The 14,427-nt window shown below is 43.3% G+C and overlaps 2 protein-coding genes across 2 annotated transcripts; both read right to left on the bottom strand.

Annotated features, from left to right (window-relative positions):
• Positions 1–460: 460 nt before the first annotated feature.
• On the bottom strand, positions 461–10,792 carry SAAL1 (serum amyloid A like 1). Its single transcript, XM_086892923.1, has 12 exons — positions 10,224–10,792; positions 9,851–9,964; positions 8,783–8,866; positions 7,044–7,123; positions 6,612–6,671; positions 6,238–6,353; positions 4,823–5,006; positions 4,468–4,550; positions 4,135–4,323; positions 3,126–3,322; positions 2,668–2,760; positions 461–2,073 (listed from the first exon to the last, which is right to left on the bottom strand). Exons 1-12 carry the CDS (start codon positions 10,731–10,733, stop codon positions 1,981–1,983), a joined length of 1,803 nt encoding a protein of 600 aa, XP_086749049.1. The 5' UTR covers positions 10,734–10,792; the 3' UTR covers positions 461–1,980.
• Positions 10,793–10,915: 123 nt separating this feature from the next.
• Positions 10,916–12,537, bottom strand: LOC111930803 (serum amyloid A protein-like). The gene is made up of 4 exons (XM_023929059.2): positions 12,448–12,537; positions 11,994–12,137; positions 11,546–11,684; positions 10,916–11,117 (listed from the first exon to the last, which is right to left on the bottom strand). The coding sequence occupies exons 2-4, from the start codon at positions 12,109–12,111 to the stop codon at positions 10,979–10,981; spliced, it is 396 nt and encodes a 131-aa protein (XP_023784827.1). The 5' UTR covers positions 12,112–12,137; positions 12,448–12,537; the 3' UTR covers positions 10,916–10,978.
• Between the last annotated feature and the right edge of the window lie 1,890 nt (positions 12,538–14,427).

The raw sequence follows: 14,427 nt of genomic DNA on the forward strand, positions 1-14,427 counted from the left end.
CTTAACAGTTCACCAGCCAACACTGGGTATTGGTGTATTGAAAAGGAGAAGGAGCAAAATAAAACAACAGATCTTGTCTCAGTTTTGGGGTTTTTTTTTCTGTATTACATTACATGGCTACTGCAGAATTTCAACTACAACAAATTTCAGGAGATGCACACCAGAAATAATTCTTCACTGTGGTGGAAGACACTTACTATACAGCTGGGGACAAACTAAGCTTAAAAAATGTTTATGGAATGAGACACACATTAACTTCCAGACCATAAAATCGACTATGCAAAAAAACCAAGTTAAAATAAATATTCAGTGAAGAAAACATATTTTACAGCACATAGACATTATGAAGAGTTTTGATTTTCCTCTTACAACAGACAAACTTAAGAGTAACAGACATTTCCCAGTGGCTCAGAAAACAAATTTAAGTGACTCTAGAATGAAGGAAAGCATACAGGTTTGGTTTTTTTTAAAAAGAAGCTTTATTAAAAATCTGTAGGTTTAAGAAAATATCCCAAAACTGTCAAAGTAGTATGAAAAATGCTGTCATCTGATTCACAGTCACCAGTTTTCTCCAACAAACATAGCATACAAAAATTGATATAAACCATGGCAATGCTTTTTGGCGACCCAAGTCAGGTATTTGCAGTTCCAGATTCCCTGCTGACAACTAAGATGCTGCTGGCAGGAGGATGACTGACTTGCACTGGTTTTGAAAACTGGAGGTTGGGATGGAAAGGTTATATATACATATACACATACTGTATTTTACCACATGCCCAGGTAACTCTGGTAACACAACATGTCCCAGCACAACACTAAAGTCTGTAAAACCTGGAGAGCCAAGGAATGTGTGTATGTGACACTTAGCTATTCTCTGTGCCCTGGTTCCCATTTGCTTTTACATCTCAAACCTAAAAAAGGCCAATTGTTTTCCACTCTCATTTACAGAAACAGTGAAGTTGATGTGCTGCTGTGCTGTCTTTTCAAACTCAGAACGTGTCAAGTGAACTGCATGCAGCCACAGGATCTAAAACTGCAATGCAGTTAAAATATCATATAACTAAAGTGGGAGTTTCAGGAGATTGTACAATGAATTTCCTGTAAGTGACCTAACACCCTAAGCTCCCCCATGGAAAATATGGCATTTCTCATGCCATTCTGGGATAATTCATACAAGAAATGGAAGAAGGAAAGAACTGATACATGTTACACTTCTAAACTGAAGCACAGACTACTGCAAAAAAACCAAAAGGTCTGCAAGTATACCAGGGATTGAACCCAAAGCTGCCCTGCAACTTTTAACTGTGGGTAGTTTCCTGCAATGGCTGGAAGCTGAAGCACAGACCATTGGTAACAATATTCTCAAATCCTTTGAACTGTACAGGCCTGAGACTCCACAGCTCAGAGCTGCACTGAAGATGAGGCTTCAGTAGAAGTGTGAAGATTTGAAAGAAGCAGGATGAAACGTTTCTGTTAGAGTACCTGCTCAAGATATTGATACAATCTAAAAAAATCCCCAAACAACTTTATAATTTAACTGTTTTTCTCAGATGCTTGAAGGGGATTTCTATTGCGCAATCCTCCTTTTGCCAAATGCAACTTGAAAGAAACTAGCACCATGTTAAAGAACTACTCAGTGCATTTCATTCATTTTGCTGTTTCAACTTCAGTTGAAAAGCACAGAATTGAGAGTTATTCAAAGAAAACTACTCTGCAAGAGAGCAATTAGAAATCAACAGTCTCTCATTAGCAGAGCAAACAGGATGGAAGATGCAGAAGTGATTTACAGTCATGTCCTTCCTCTTAGGAAAGGTTAACCCTAGATTAATCAGGGCTACCTGGAACATTTCTTAAAAGCCACCTGCTGGTAAAGAGGTTGCCTCACTCTCCTGCATTTATTGAGAACTTGATTTCTGAAATGCTGTAATGAAACAGTCAAAAATCTTCATTCCAAAGAAGGAAAATATTTCATGTACATTCTTAGGTGTGAACCTTCAGGCTAGGGAAACGTTTTTCTAGATTGTCAGCAAGTGTCTGATCAGCCTCACGCAGAACTTCAAGAAAACTCTCCACCTGGAAATAAAAAACGTACACAAGAAGAAAAAAAAAAAAAAAACCTAACTTGCATGGAACACAATTATTCTACTGGCACAGGGGCTCTTTCTACTTCTGTACCTTCCAAATAAGAGCAGCCAGCAGCAGCCAATGCAATGAATAATGGAAAATGCCCCAGAGTAGCTACCTTCCTCCTAAATACCTGCCCCACAATTCCATTTGGTCTAAATTTTGAAACAGTATCACTTTCCTCAAACCCTTACTTTCTAGTTTAAAAGAAACACAGAAACTTTTCTCACTAAGAGGAAAGCTCCCTATGAAAAATACTTTGAATAATTCTTCTAAAAAAATATACAGGACAAATTTTCAGCTAGGTTAAATTTTCAGATATCTATTCCCATCAGCACAGTTTAGCCCTGGCATCAGCTGATGATCTCAGCAAAGCTGTGGCTGAAGTGAGGCAGAACAGACAGAGGGGGTAAGACTCTGGCACTGGATTGTGTTTTAACTGTGCCTGAGCAATTCTGTCCTGTTTGTACATCAGATTTGGAATGGTCCTGCCACCCAAGGAGCATTTTTTCAGCTGTGTCACAGACCTTGTCACATACTCACCGAAGCAAAATACAGAGGTAAGAGGTTCTGAAAAGCACAGGAACATGTCTGTTCATTCAGGTGTCCCTGGTGCAGTCCTTCTAAGGTATTCTCCTGGAAAATCAGAAATACAACCAGCATGTCATGAACAATTGTTGAAAGGACAAACTCAAAACTGCACAGCATCTACAGAATGTGCTTTGTTCTTATAAATGGGTAAAACAACCGGAATTTACACTGACTTTCATTCAAAAGAAAGGGCAACATATATCTACAGAATTTATTGTACAGAATCTTGGCACACACTTCAGAAAACCTGTGTTCCTCCCATCTCCCACTCATGTTGCTACTTCTGGTTGATTGTCTAACGAATTCCCAGTAGCAACTGCACTTGCACAGAAAAACATCCACATTAATAGTAAATACTTTTTTCTTACCTACTCTGCAGAAATCCCTACTATAATTTTGTTTATTCTTACCTTGGTTAGTTCTTGAAGCATATTGGAAAGTAATTCACAGCAAATATCCTTCAAAATTTTTAAATGGAAATCTTCCTCATTTACATCAGCCCTTCCAGTCTCCTCTTCCTTGGACTCCTTGGAGTTATCAACAGCTCTCTTCCCACAGCCCTCCATGTATTGTAAAATACGAATCAAGCTCCCAATCAGTGGCATATCTTAATACAAAGTAACAAGAACAGTGAACTTTAATATTGAAAATTCTTGTCCAACCTTTCAAGGCATTAGAATTTTGAAACACCCCAGCAGATTTTACACAAAATCTATAGAAATGCATATTCTGACAGTGTTGTGTTTTGTTACTCAAAGACAGTTTTAAAGAAGCAAGTGGAAATGTAGTAGAAAACCCAAAAGTTTTTCCTGCAAGCTGACCTGTACCTATAAAAACTATATACCAGTGTAAAGAGCATGAAAAGGAAACAGTCTTTAGTAGTACCCAGTGAGGGCAGTATGTTAAATTTGCGTCCAGATAATCCTATCTGACAACCCAACTGCACAGCATCTTTCTGCTGCAGGTGACCCTGACTCACATTCTCAAGACAGGCTTTTAATTCTAAAGACTTGTCCATGGGTTGAAAAGAAATAATAGAAGGATTTAAGTAAGTGCAGAATCTCCCTCTACTAAAAAAAATTAAAATTATTACATAAAAATATATGTAGTATATATTATGTATAAAATAATAATGTAATCAGGTATTACTATATTTTACCAAAAATAAATTCTGCAATTTTCACTTATTTACCCAATGGAGAAGACTGAGCAGAATCTGTAGCTTCTGGCAACTTCTCAGACTTTACAGCCCACCCAGTAAGTGAACTCTGGGCTAGCAGTGACTTTGAGTAACCAGGGAAGAGTCTTACTGTATGCAGTATCACTGAATTGAACCACCTTCCACACCCACATAAAGCCAATTGTGACTATTAACTTAAAAAAAAAAAAAAAAAAAGAACAGAAAAAAGCATGACTTGCTTTTCCTCATCCTGGTGTATTCCTGCTCTGTCTGTGAAGCAAACATAGCAGACAGCACAGACAAAATAGAGGCCAGCACTGTCTTCTGCTCCTGCACAATGATGGGTGGATCATCTGGCTGGCAAAGCTCCTGGCAAACGAGGTCATAAAGCAAACTCCAAGTCTCTTTTCCTCCATCAGGAGCCTGCACTTGAGAAAGAAAGAAAGAGAACCCACCAACCCAACAAAATTAATCCAGGTACATGAATTCCTGTTCTCCCCAGTAAATACATGGTGATCCAGAAGTTATGGCCTCTCTTGGTTCCCTCACACATAGCAATTCCAGCTTCTTACCAATAGCCTGGATGCCCTCATCCACCGTGGTCAGGAGCTGCAGGATATGCATATAAACATCCAGTCCTTCTGGGTTATCTGATCTACACAGAACAAACATCAAAATGACAAATTAAAGTGCTGCTTACTGAACTTATATTCTGTATTTTGGTCACAAAGAAGCCCAGCAGCAATCACTGCCATTCCCTTTGCAAACAAACAGGATGACTCATTTCAAACCCTAAGTCCAGGAAAACATTTCCCAGTGATCTGTGAAGCTGTGCTATTCCCACTAAAAGCAAGATGTTTAGACACAGGCCTCACAAGGTTATAAGGAATCTCCCCAGCCATGAAACCAAAAAGCAATCTCCCATACCGGACTTGTTTGGATGCTTCAAGTATACAAGGCACAATCTTAAAGTATGGAAGTTCTTCAGGGGAATCATCTACAGATGGTCCCACAGAGCGACAAGTGCCGTTTTTGATCCAGCTTAACATCAGCTCTTCATCCAGATCAAAGAGCTTGTCCACCACTTCACCCACTTTCACCAGCAATTCAACTGCACAACAGAGAATGATATTTTTAATTCAACAAGACTAAAAATGAAGAGCAAAAATTAGCTCACAAAATGCTGGTACATACAAGTATTCGGAGTAAATTCAAGACTGAAATAAATTCATTCTCTTTGTGACCTACTACTGGTTTCTGTTTAATTCCTTTATGTGGCATACACCAGGTAAAGAGTTTGATACACAGGGATTGCTGGAAAGCCCACTGACACCTTCTACTTTGTCATGCCACATGTCAAGCAGTAACTTTATTCTGCAAAAAGACTCCATGTTCCTGAAAAGTCTTAACTTCTGCTTCTGAAGTAAAACTTTTCAAGATTTGTTCCTAGGCATGCAGTTTTATGCTAATCTTCCACCTGCCAACCTGCATTTTACTTAAACAGCTCTGTTACTTCAATTGGATGGAGCAGAATTTCTGATAATTTGCATTAAAAAAAAATATTAAAAAATTGAAAAAGCTGCATTATTAGGATTCCTTGATAAATGAGAATTGTTGTTACAGCTGAGCTAGACGTTAAACATAAATGCTACACAAAATATTTCCATTTTTAGGTGGTTGGTGTGGTTTTCACTGAATTAATGCTATGAGAGATTTGTGTAGCACTGTCTGCATACTGAAAGCCTGAACAGTATTCAGCTGAGTACTGGAGGAACTGAATTGTTCCTCCAGTTCACATTCCACAGATATGGTAGCTTTAAAAATAGAAAATCCATAACTGACTTGAAAAAAATTAATTAAATTAGGTCTTGTTTTGAGGTTCAAAATTTACATATGCATACCCCCGAATGAGGACTATATCCTTTTTTTATTGTGGCAAATAATTCCTTCAGTTAATGTTCAGTTAACATTCCTTCAGGATTCCCACCTAGAGCTTTTTTCTTTCCCTATGAGTGCTTTTTTGGTTGGCTTTATATATATATATTTATTATATATATTATTATTTATTTATTTTTATATATTATATTATATAATTAATATTCTATATAATATATAATATATTTATATTATTTATTATATATTTTTAATTTATTTTATTTATATATATATATATAAACCTGCAAATGCAGGGCAAGTTTGTTTTGTGTCCTAAACTTACAAAGTTTCCCTTATTTTAAAGAGATCAACACAACTGAAAATATTTGTCTTTGAAATTGCAAATTTCAGTCCTTATTTTTCTTCTGCAAACACTCACTAAATCCCAGCTTGTTTTGGCAACTTACCATTTGTAGAGCTGGACATGATAAAGCAAACACAGTCGTACACAGAAGGATTTTCTCGGATCCTCTCCACCCAGATATTGGCCACCTCAGGCTGGGAGAGGCAAGTTAACAACAACCTAGGCAAGAATTCCCCATTTAACAAATTAGAAGTCAGTTCACTCCTTTTAGCTGCACAAGGGTAAATCCAAAACAATGACAGTGGAAACAGAAACAGGAATCTTACTCACAGCAAAGTGATTCCACAACAATGCAGAAACAATAGAAGGAAAGGATGAGAGGATAATAAAAATAATGACTCCACTTGAGTTTTCTCCCCAGGCCTCAGAACACAGCAGAACTACACTAATGATGCATTAATTTCTGAGATGTCCTACCTGCTTGTTTCCAGAAGGGTTGGAGAGTCTGAATCACACAAACGTTGCAGTAACACTTGGCTTTAAGGAGAAAATGCAGGGGAAAAAATTTATTAAAATCCATCTTTATTTTTAAAAAAGGTGTAAGAAGGTTAATTTCACAACTGCAGCCATGTTCTGAGATTAAAGCCAGCTTTTCCTAACTTTGCGTGCACGTCCAGTGTCTCAAGACCACCAAACTTTGAAACTAACTTGACTGGTGATAAAAAATCCCCAAAATTAGTGGTCTATTATTCCTTTTCTGAGCACTTCCCACACAAACACAGTCAGCCAAAAGTTATGAATGAAGATTAGGCTTGGCAGGCAAGCTTAGATCCTCCTCTAACATGAATTTCCTGACTGTGAGTCCAGACAAGCAGTACCTGTTCACGTACAAAGCACACAGACACTTACCCAAGATTCTCATCTTTGCTAATGGACATGCAGATGTCCTGGAAACAGGCCATATTCCCTAATATTCCCACGCAGATTTCCTGGAAAGTCAAAACACAGTATAATGAGACAACTGCAAGTCCACAATTTCACTTCCAGAGCCATAAGATGTAAGAGAGGTTCAAAGATGTTTTCCACTTTGATTTCCAAGCTTGTATGATCCACTGATTTTGTGACAAAAATACAAATTTTTCTACAGATTCCATACAGATTTTTCTGTACTACTAGACAAGCCTAAAATACACTCAGGTGCTATGCAGATATTTAGGTGTTAGGGTGTTTCATAAAAGCAAATGTATCTTGAAATCAGCTCTGCTTGCATATTCTTTTTATACTATATTCTTTGTGTACTTTTTTTATTCTAATTTGACAACCCTGTTATTAAAGCAAAAAGGAGTCCTAAAACAAAAATATCACTATGTAAACATGGCCCTCATTGATATTCACTTTCTCACAAAAGAAAGGGATTTTAATACAAGCTTCCAGCAAAGCCCATTTTCTGATTAAAGAGATCTAAAATAAAATAATAAACAAACCCCAAAGCAGTGCATCCCATTAGGATATTCATGCCAAGATTAAGAGGATGTACACTTTTGTAAAGGAGACCATGAGAGCTCTGCAGGTGACTGGTGCTAAAACAAAGTGAGTCATTAGTTTGCAGCAATTTAAAGTCAGAAATCAACCTTCTCCACTAAGGTTGCCTTCTTAATTATTAACATGTTATCATTACCTCTGCTAAATTACAGCAGGCAAAACACTACTTCATGAAAGTATCTGTGACAGCCAGTTTTCACTCTTGCAAATTTGGGCTGTACTTTCCAAAGACAAAGTACTAAACTTTCAAAGCTCTGTTTGTCTCTACTCATCTCCTGGAGTAAAGCATCTGGTAACTTCTCAGAAAGAGGATTTACATCAACACTGAATACCTTTGAAAATCCTGTCTTGAGTCCTGCAGTGCACTGTGTAGCACAAGCTGGAAATCAGTGACATCAAAACAAGCGTAAAATTAAAAAAAATTAAACTCTCGGTGCCTTAACAATTCCAAAGGTTAACAATTCCAAAGGTTACTTTCTGTAATATTTTTGTTTTATCTTCACTATCTTATTCTGATTTGTTTGGTAATAGATTAATTTCCCCAAATGGAGTCTGTTTTGCCCATGACAAATCACAGCAACTGGTGAGTGATCTCTCCCTGCCCTTATCTTGACCCATGAGCCTCTTGTTGTATTTGGTCTCCCCTGTCCAGCTGAGGAGGGGAGTGACAGAGCAGCTTTGGTGGGCATCTGGCCTCCAGCCAGGGTCAAACCTGACCCCAAACACTTCTGTAGGTCTTACTAAACAAATTCATGACCATTTCTGTTCAGTAATCATAAAACAAGTCAAAAGGAAAAAAGGCCAGACTTCTGGTTTTTATAACAGGTCTTCCAGCTATGTTTGATAAACTCAGATCTTCATCAGTGTATTTAGATGAGGATGTGTGAGCAGACATATTCCAGCTTCAGCATCACCAAAATTCTTACTGATTAGACCATGTCAAAAATAGGGTGAAAAAGCATTTTAAAATTTGATTTTGCATCTTCTCCTGGTTCTCCCTATACATTACACATGCAATAGGAGAAGGGAGACAAATGTAAATGCATGTACAGAGCTATCCACTATTGCTGTTAACACAGGACAGCTTTTTGACACCCCACACTTACAGTTAGGCGAGGGCATTTGGACTTGGCAAAAACTCCCATGAATATATCAGGGGCGTTGAACTCCTGAAGAAATAAAGCAACATCCTGTGGAGAAATGAATGGAGAAATAAATGGACCTCTACAGCTTCCAAATGCAAAATCAAACGTGTTCTCACAGCACAAGGGCTGGATCAAAGAAATTACAAACTCAGTACAAGAAATTTGTTACCTGCTAACACTTAATACAAATAATCTTTGTTTTTCAATGAGAGAAGGCCAGAAATAGGTATACTGGTGATTCAGTATGCCAGTGACTTGCTGTAGAACGAATCAAAAAGTCACATTTGCAAGAAAATGCAAATTCTTATCTCAACAGAAACAGAAACTCAACCAGAATTCAGAAAATATCATGTTTTAGGGCATGACATCACCATGACATATAAAAAAGAAGCAAGTGAAGGGATTGCCATTAGCATTTGATCAAAACACAAAAAAGAGGAAATCTCCTCATTTTACCACATTAAAACACAAGACTAGCTCTTTATTTGGGAGTTAAAGGCCCATGTTGCATGTTTATTTAAAAAATCTGAGCAACAAGGCAGGGAATAAAATAATACTACTTAAACAGATACAGATATAGATAGATATAGATAGATATAGATACATCTTGAGAATTTGTTTCAGCATTTGAGAATGCTGAGAAAAATACCAAAAAGCTGTACTACATTGCCACTGCAAGTCTGCAGCTAAACTTTGAAAGGCTGTTTAGCTATCAGAGAAAGTTATGCTTACCAGAAGGGCGCATGTCAATTGCTAGAGGAAAATATTCCTATTTCGCGATGGCATCAATATTATGTCCATAATCCAAGCGCTGAAGACACAGGCTGTGCACCCCAGTTAATTCCAGTCGCCCCCCTGCTCCTCTCCGAGCGCAGGCTCCACAGGGAGCCTGTTTGGTGCCGCCCCAGCCCAGCTGTCCTGCCTCACCCTGCCCAACACGCCCAGAACCAGCGCGCCGGCCGCTTCCCTGCCTTCTCCCACTGCCGGCACGATTCCGACGGGCCCCGAGGTGCCGCACGAGGCTCCTACCTCGTCCATCGACATGTCCCACACTTTGCAAATGTCATTCTCCATCTCCTCGTCCAGCTCCGTGCGGGCTCCCCCGGGGCTGGCGGCGGGATCCGGCTCCGCGGGGGCGATGACCTGGGACACAGCGGGCCGGGGGGAAAACGACCCGGCTGAACCCCCGGCACCACCCGGGAGCTGCTGGCTTCCCCGTTGTTTTCCCACTATGTCCCCGCCGGGCCCCCGGATTTGTCCCCTGTGAGTCCCCGCTCCGTACCCGGCTTTATCCCCGCTGGTCCCCGGGTGTCCCCCCCGGCCCTGGGAGCGATCGCGTCGCACCCACCCGGCGTTGACCGACACCGGGCCCGCCGCCCGCTCCTTCCCGGCGGCCGCGCACCTCGATGAGGCGGGTGAGGACGCTGAAGAGCCAGTGTTTGCTGTACACCGTGTTCCCCACCGCGTCCCCCTCCTCCTCCTCCGCATCGCTGCACGGCGGCGACGGGTTGCGATCCATGGTGGCCCCACAGCCGTGCGGGGGCAGAGAGGCGGCGGCGCGGCCAGAGCGGCGCCCGCGGCTCCACAGCGCCCTCTGCCCGCCGGCGGCCGCCGCTGCACCGTGCGCTGGGGCAGCGCCGGGATCGCGCTGGGATCGCACCGGGACCGTGACGGGATCGCACCGGGACCGTGCCGGGACCGTGCCGGGATCGCACCGGGACCGTGCCGGGATCGCACCGGGACCGTGACGGGATCGCGCTGGGATCGCACCGGGACCGTGCCGGGATCGCACCGGGACCGTGCCGGGATCGCACCGGGACCGTGACGGGATCGCGCTGGGATCGCAACCGGGACCGTGCCGGGATCGCACCGGGACCGTGCCGGGATCGCGCTGGGATCGCACCGGGACCATGATGGGATCCTGCCGGGACCCACCCGCCCAGGGCCGCCCCTCCGCGGGGAGCGGCGCCCGCTCTCCGGAGCACCTGAGGGTCCCCAGGGGGACTTTTTGGCAGCCCTCGTGATACCCCGACACCGCCCCCGGCCCGCAGTCCCGCGCCGCGGGAGGATGGATGCTCGCAGGGAAAGGAACAGTTCTCAGGAGGATTTCTTTATTCGGCTGTACAAAGGGAGGAGTGACAGGAGCGGCGTACAGCGCTAGTACTTGCTGGGCAGCCCCTTGGGCCGGTAGCGGTTCGGGTCCCCGCCGTTCCGGCCCCATCTGTTCGCCTCCTGGTCCGCCCGGCTGTCCTCGGCGCCTCTGCCGCCGAAGCTCTGCAAGCTCTCCCGGGCGTCGCTGTTGGGAAGGAGAAAAGGCCACCTGAACAGACTGCATCTAACTCAGCCTCGTGTCGGTTTCCTCACTCATGTGGAGAAACCGCAGGGCTTCTCAAGGTGAGATGCAAGCACACACTCAGCCTTTGTCTGAGAGCCCACACTGGAATCCATAACTGTTTTGTCAGAAAATGAACCAGCAATGAAGGAGAGTTCCTTATCAGAAATGCAGAGAGAGCAATCTGCCTTCGAGGGAGGACAAAAGAGAAAGTCTCATGCTCATGTGGCACCATTCCTACAGAGACTGGCTGTCCAGATGGGAACTGCTTACCCTCCTACTGCTTTCCTTCCAGGTGCAAAGCTGAGTACAAGTCAAAAAGGACCTCGCTCCAGCTGGAATGCCTGGATCCCTAATAACTCACTGCTAACAAGCCAAGCACACTCCATTACCTGATCACTCTCGCTGCCCAAGCACCACCAGGTCCTCTCCGGGCAGCATCATAATTCCCACGGGCATGGAAATACTTGTCAGCACCTATGTAATTTGCCTCGCGCATGTCCAGATATGCTCTGAGCATATCCCGTGAACCTGAAAAAAGCAGAGAAACAGAGATGATGTTAACTTGAAAGAGTCACACCAGAAATAGTTTGGTACCATTTCAGCCAGGAGCTGAAAGGCCCAAGGAGCAGCAACAAAGTGAGGCACAGCTCCTTATCAGCCTTTGCACAGGGCTGTGCCCACAGAAAGCACCTGTGGGGATCATCAAGGCCCTCGTCCAGCAGCAGAAACCAGAGGGATCTCTAAAGTGGAGCTGTGGATTTCCCAGCTCTGCACCATTGACTGCTGCTACCCTGTGCTTGGGGAGGGGGTTCCTGAGGGAAGGTAACAGCAGCTCACCTCCCGCTGCATCCCGGACAAATTGTCCAGCTCGGATTAGTCCTTGGACCACCCCTGGTCTGTCAGCACTTGCACACAGAACAGTGGAGAGCAACGCGATGCAGACCCAGAGCCTCATGGTTCCTGGTCAAGCCTGACAGCGAGCTGGGAGACAGTGAGAGAGATGAACAATTCTGGAGCACCTTTGAGAACCCACCACACCCCCAGGTGTGCCTGGGCTGCTGCCCCAGCACTGAAGGCTTGCCCAGGACCCCCTTCTCCCCCTGCAAGGAGTGGTGCCCTCTGTGCAACCACAAGCTCCACAACGAAAGCAGGTGCACATGTGAGCACTTTAGCACTCCCTACTGCTCCTGTTATGAGTATGAAAAAACCCCACATGCTAAAGCATTGGTCCTGTTCCCAAATACCAGCTGCAAAACACTGCACCCAGCTCACAATTCAGAATGTCACTCACCACTGCAGAACGGCAAAGCCAAAGGAGATGGAGATTGTCTCGTGGGCTCTCAGACTCAGAGAGGGTATTTATAAACAATTCAAACCCCTCAAAAGAGGAAACTGGAAAGGATACCCATGGTTGGGAAATCCCCACCAGCATTTCCAACACAAATCGTTACTGGAAACCTGTCCTTGTCCTTACTGAAAGTTCATAGCTCCTGTTACACAATATTTTAGAGAGTATATGGCACTTCTTCAGCTGGCCTTAGGACTATTTGTTCCTCTTAACACCCAGGCTGACAAACTGCCTTGAAGGCTAAAGAGTTCCATGTGCTTGAAGGGCTACTGTTGTCTTAAGGGTGACACTTTTGTTTGCATCTTGGCCTGAAGAGAGGAGACATTTTCCATAGGCAGGCCTGAAGCAAAAGATACTCTGTAGTATGATGTATCTCAGACTGGAATAATTTGCAACAAGAACTTAAACCCTTACCCAATGGACAAGGAAACCTTGCAGAAAGCAGGGAGCGGACAGATTTTTGTTCCCTGGCTCTCCTGAGGCCGACACTCAACAGTGTAACAGCTCAGCTACTGCAGGGACTGGACTGCTGTGTTTTGCTGCAACTCAGTTCATATTCTCACGACCTACATCCTCGCAGCACTTGAGACAGTTCAAGTGCCTTCTCTGCTGGCTGCAGGTAGCCCGGTCACCTTTTTGGTTTTTAAAAGACAAGGAAAATGATTCCTGTAAGTTGGTGTACAGGCATGTGGCACTTTGCCCAGGGACTTAAAGCATTGCCTTCAAAACTGACCTAAGGAATTTTTCTCTACAAGAGCTCACACCCTTAGGACCATAGAGGACATTTTGAGCCTTATGCTGTTCCACATGCTCCCCGAAACAATATTTCCACAAAACATGAGGACAATTGCAAGAAGGCAGGTGCTGGAGGGATTCTTTAGAACATCTTAGAGTACATCCCCTGGTGTGTAGCAAGGGGGACAGCATCAGTGACAACAATGCTGGAGCTCCCCATGGAACTGGGATAAAATTGCAGCTTGGGGCTCCAGGGAGCAGCCTGAGCTTTCCCATATCCTCTTGTCCTGCACTCCAGGTCATGACCTCTGGCTCACAGAAATGAGCTGCAGCCAACTGTGGCTTTCGCAAGAGAAAGAGGCAAAGCTGCCTGGAAGTGTGGAGGAGGGTTTGATCAGAGTATTTCTTCCTAGCAATAAATGCTGGCAGCATGTGCACATTGGGAAACACAACACATTGAGAAGGGCCTGGAGACCATTTCTTGGTTTGTACATTCTGATGCAGTTAAGATAAAAAGCAACCCCATAGTGGTTGCCCTTTAACTGTAAATATCTATGAATGCAAGCTACGTTACACAAACATTCCATAGTTTTGCAATCTAAGAAAGACTGAGAAAGGGGATGGAGCTGAATTCCCAGCTCAAGCACATTAATATTTGCCATTATTTCCTTATCTGGGAAAGAACAGTACCTTATTTAAGTTTATGTGTACAATAATTCATTTCAGGAGTTTTGCCAAGTATGGAATATACACAACCAGTGACCTTTGGCTTATAGACATGGAGAATGACTGGAAACTTGTTTCCTTTCAAGAAGCAGATAAATATCTGCATTTTCAATCTGAAGTAAAATTGATTTACCCATAGGTTTCTAATAATGAAATAATGTATGATACTTTTTTTCTTTGAAAAAAAGGAAAATTCCACCACCAGTTTCTATTTAAAGCTGTTCTAGGGTAAATCCCCTTTATTCATCTTTGCTTTTCAAGGGTGTCACCCACAAAAAACAAAGCTGAGCTGCAGCTCATCTTCCCCATGAGGCCGGGTGAGATGTCAGTGATATGTGGTCAGCTGGCTGACAGGGGCCTTGCTCTGTACAACTGAGGCAGTTTTTGTTTCAGTAATTTCTGAACAGAAGACCCTCTCATTTCACAGTCCCTTCTCCCTACCCCTACAAGATGAAAACAAAC

Source organism: Cyanistes caeruleus, chromosome 6 (assembly GCF_971803275.1).
Source record: "Cyanistes caeruleus chromosome 6, bCyaCae1.hap1.1, whole genome shotgun sequence".
Classification (NCBI taxonomy): Eukaryota; Metazoa; Chordata; class Aves; order Passeriformes; family Paridae; genus Cyanistes; species Cyanistes caeruleus.